This window comes from Formica exsecta, unplaced genomic scaffold (genome assembly GCF_003651465.1).
Source record: "Formica exsecta isolate Colony F162 unplaced genomic scaffold, ASM365146v1 scaffold261, whole genome shotgun sequence".
Taxonomy (NCBI): Eukaryota; Metazoa; Arthropoda; class Insecta; order Hymenoptera; family Formicidae; genus Formica; species Formica exsecta.
In genome coordinates, this window is record NW_021849876.1 from 197,228 (window position 1) to 202,174 (window position 4,947).

The 4,947-nt window shown below is 33.8% G+C and overlaps 1 protein-coding gene across 3 annotated transcripts in view; it reads right to left on the reverse strand.

Annotated features, from left to right (window-relative positions):
* The window catches only part of LOC115236893 (probable 2-oxoglutarate dehydrogenase E1 component DHKTD1, mitochondrial), a 94,749-nt gene extending 91,212 nt beyond the window's left edge, over positions 1–3,537 (reverse strand). For 2 of the 3 annotated variants that reach the window (XM_029809623.1, XM_029809624.1), the window contains exons 1-2: positions 3,176–3,537; positions 2,940–3,097 (exon numbers count right to left, since the gene is read on the reverse strand). In XM_029809623.1, the coding sequence (XP_029665483.1) occupies positions 2,940–3,097 (158 nt within the window). In that variant the 5' untranslated portion in view covers positions 3,176–3,537. The remainder of the gene's footprint in view (positions 1–2,939; positions 3,098–3,175) is intronic. The other variant, XM_029809622.1, reaches the window with a different exon arrangement.
* Positions 3,538–4,947: the final 1,410 nt, after the last annotated feature.

Consider the following 4,947-nt stretch of genomic DNA (forward strand, 5'->3'; position numbering starts at 1 on the left):
CCTTAGTTAAGTCAAATCCGCTTCACGCTGCACGCCGCTTCGCGCCGACCGCTTCGCGCTTACGCTTCCTGCTGCGCTCGCGACTGCCACCCAGCGCACGCCGCCTAACACCGCACGGCCCTGCACGCTACTCTGTACATATTTCTCTTTCAATAAACTATCTTTCTACCTATACTGTGTCTACGCAAGCTTGAATCTTCCCTCCTCTCGAACCCGGACACCGACGAGCCGATCCGTGCGTCGAGCGACGTGACCGCGTTACAATCATTTCTAAATTTCATTTCTGAATATAATGACACAATATTTTCTACGTAATTCTTGCATCGTTTTATAAGTATATATGTTCACCGATTCAGTTCTGTTAAAATGAAATCTGAATTACTTGTATCACTATAGAATCACATATTTTTATAAAATATTATTGTATAAATATTTACAGTTAATGCAATTATATTTTTATCAGTATTACATATTCTACTCATTATTGCAGCATTCAAACCAATCGTAAACAGTGGATGAAGCACTAACTACACAAATAGCAAATTATTAGTAGTATGCTAGCAGTATATCAGCAAATTCAATCATGGCCAGTGTGATGCATTCTCATTAAGCATGTAGCTACAAAAACGCTGCACGAAATCGAGCTTAGATTGCTGTCACGACACATGACGGCAAAAATCTAGTAAAAATAAAACATCTGTTAAACATAATTATATTAACATAGATGCAATAACAAACTGAATATTATAGGTATTATTGGATAAATGTTACAATCCATGCTGTGTTTCTGCTATTATCTTTTGAGACGACAGCGGATGCGCAATTTTTGCCGCATTTCTACCATCATGCCGTGCTTGCAGATGAGTTTGATTTTTGATGATACTCTGGCAATATAACATGATGTCATGTTATGCTTAGTTTTGATTTAGTTTCTATTGCAAATCGTGCCAACACAAAATGATTAATATTTATTTTTATGTCAAGAACTTCTGCTTAAATTTTGCAGCATTTTTTGCAGTATGACACAAAGGTTGCTTGTCTTCTGGTATTTCTGCAGGCCATTAATTAAGACGACTGATCATGCGCGATTACTTCCGGAGTTCTACCGATGTAATATGTAGTGCATAATTTGTAGTGCAATATGTGATCTTGGCCGACTTGGCTATCTGGATATGGAGCTATATGGAGCTACTTCCGTTTTACAATCTCGCTACAGTAAAAAAATGTACGAAATTAAAACGGTGTTAACGCCTCGTAGTACACTTTAGTCATACCATCAGTACTCGCAGTGAATAAAGAAACAGCCTAAGGCTCCTGTGTCCTCAGTGCAACCATATTTAATTATGATTTAGAAGCGAGAAATTATATGAGTTCTTTTTTACAAAATACATTAAAATAAATAAGTTTTTTGAATGTGACTCGTGTTCGATAATACGAATTAGTAAAATATGCTGAAAATTCCCTTTTTTGTTATCCTGCATTAATAAATAATTGTAAAAATGTTCCAGAGCGACTTGATTTCAAGCGCGACGAGACGTAAGAATTTGCGGATGGACTGAACGTCACAAAAAAGCACTCACGAATTTCAATTATGTGTCTTTAAAAATTAAATAAATTATAACGTCAATTAATGTGAATAAAGTAACAGTTTTACACTAAGATAACGGCGACAAACACAATACACGACTGATTACAAAAGATCTCCAGCAAAGTAAGAAAAAGAGATTGTCCAAAAAACGAGCGGTTGTCTTAAATGTGGTGTATAAAAAGGATAGCGGTTATCAAAAAGCGGTTAAACATATGCAGTTACTCTGCGCGTTCTAAGCGAGTGCGCCCGCTCCTTGCAAGTAGGCTCTTTTATATTTTTCGAGCAACGATCCTTCTCGTTGCTCGCTGCCAATCAACTCGATCCACTTCGATCTTTTTAAATTGTTTTCGGGGTGACTCCCGAGCGCCGTGTCTCATAGGCCGCCGCGAGGGTCTTGCGCGCAGTAAAATTCCGGCGCGAGATCAAATTTAGCGCAAGTGACAGGCCAGCGGCCTATACGTCATTGCATACGTCGTTGCCTCGCGCGTGTCGGTTGATGTGTATCGATCGTCTAACCGTCTAAGTTGTTTTTGTTACGTGTTTGCGACATGGGCAATGTTAGCAACACAAAAACTCTGGTAGATACTAATGTTCCCAAATGTTGCTATTTTTCGCCTTTGGGAGTACATCTGATGTTATGAATTTTGCCCATGTCGCAATCTATAACTTAATATAATTTATCTTTAATTATATTATACGCGATCTCAACACAAAAACTCATCTCCATTTGTCTTACATTTTCAGCAAAAATAGATTTTATAATGATTGACCAAGATTTACAGCTATTTTTTAAATTCACGAGTCAAAAAGAGAGTCTTCGGTGTATTCTACTAATCGACGTTATCGAACACGAGTAATCGCATTAAAAAAAATTTATTTATTTTGATATATTTCTCAAAAAAAGAGTTTCTGATGTCATAATTCAGTATGGTATCAATAAAGAATCACAAAACCCTAAATACAGTTATTAAATAACTTATTAATTATCATAGTCAAAAATTTTCCGGTAAATTGTTCGTTTTTTATTATCTGCAGAAAGTATTCAAAGATTATCTATTATTGATTAAAAAATTATTGATTAAAAAATATTGATGACAAATATTTTCTTCAACAAAGATAAGACATAAAAATCATGTTACTTTACAATACTCTTTGCATAATCTATTTGATATTTTAGACAGTATAAGTATATAAATTTAAAAACTTGCTTTTAATTTTCAATTCACAGAAATGGACAAGTGAAGAAAAACGTAAGTTAGAAGATATCTACTCTGAAAATATGCCTAATATTAGTTCTGGTTTTTCACATAAATCAATAATTCTAATAGCATGTTGCTTATTATATTCTTACGGTCGATTCTGTATAATTTTATATATAAGAGGGTTTGTGATCACAGGATCGTCCAATTCATTGTGACCCCATCTTCTAAAACAATTTAGATCAATGAAAACATCCCTCCTGAATTGTCTTTGATATTTAAAGGCTATTCTTACAGCCCGTACAACCATCTACAAAGTTTTAATATTATGATTACATCAATCAAGGTAATATCAATATTATAGTGAAATTTTACCACAGCAGCATACCTCAGGATTATCGCCATTCACGTGTATTACAGGTGCAGATATACTTTTTGCTAAATCCGTGCAATATCTCGATGATCGACTTCTTGAAGCTGGAGTCGTAAAACCTAACTGATTATTAATTACCAAATGAATTGTACCGCCGATTTCAAAATGTGGTGCTTTACTTAATGTTAAGCATTCTTGATTAACTCCTTGTCCTGGATAGGCAGCGTCCCCATGTATCTAATGAAGCATTCTAAATATTAAATAATAACATAAATGCAGAGTGTCCCACAGGAAGTTGTTGCAACTAACCATTTTTAAATTGTCATTTTTAAACACTCATAGCGAGCAAGGAAAGTTAAATATCTTTTAATATAGGGCATTTAGCAGTTAGATATGGATTAAAGACAAGCAGAGATATTTTTATCGTTTAATAAATGTTTATTAAAAACATGCCAAATCAATCTTAATGATACATATTTCGACACATTTCTGCGCAATGTTAGAATTGAAATAAAAATCAACCCAGTCAAAATAGCAAACTATATGTATTCTAAGTTCATATTGTATTTATTTTTCTAAATATTATACATTTTTCATAAATATAATGAAAAAATAGTTACAGATACGAGTTCATATGCTGCTCAAAATGTGTACAGACGTATGTTATGATATCTATAAAAGTTAGCAAAAGAATGACATAAACATAAATAATGATATTGCCAAGCGCGAGGTAAAAAAAATGTCCTAATAATTACTGTGTGAGTAAAATTTATTAATTAAATGTTTTGATCCCACTTTGGGTCATTCTCGGTAACAGAATAAAGAAATAACATAAGTACAACAAAAAATGAAAAATATTGCTTTCTAATCTATATATATAAGTAGCTGACGTCTATCTGTCGGACTTCGAACTACTTTTACATTTATGGACCGATTTTCTCGAAATTGGTATCAAAATTTTGCTAATTTTTCGGGGATGGCTATTATGTGGTTTTTTTTTAATTTTTCACTCTCACCCACTCACCCACACACTATGTTCTACATTTATGGACCGATTTTCTCGAAATTGGTATCAAAATTTTGCTAATTTTTCGGGGATGGCTATTATGTGGTTTTTTTTTAATTTTTCACTCTCACCCACTCACCCACACACTATGTTCTACATTTATGGACCGATTTTCTCGAAATTGGTATCAAAATTTTGCTAATTTTTCGGGGATGGCTATTATGTGTTTTTTTTTTAGTTTTTCACTCCCACTCACCCATCCACGCACCCACACACGCACAACCGATTTTCATGAAATTTTCTCAAAATTGGTAACAAAATTTTGCAAATTTTCAGGGGTAGGTTACTATGTGTTTTTTGAGGGTTTTGCAACATCACCCACCCACCTATGCACCCACACACGCACCCATACACGTACAATCGATTTTTTTTTAAATTGGTATCAAATATATCCTTATCAAATATAAAAATTTTGCTAATTTTTGTGGTATGGCTAATATGTGTTTGTTTTTTAATTTTACACCCTCACCCACCCACTCACGCACTCATACATGCATCCACACACGCACAAATATCGATTTTTTAAAAATTGGTATCAAATATATCCTTATCAAATATAAAAAAGATATAAAAGTAAGGCTCTTACACGATTAAAATCAAGTAAACTCCGAGTAAAAAGGCAAAAGAGCCACGCGCAGTTTTTTGGGCGCAAAGGTATATAATTTAAACCAAAAAATAAATTAAAAAATTAGAGAATTTCTTTAATTACATGATTCGCGAA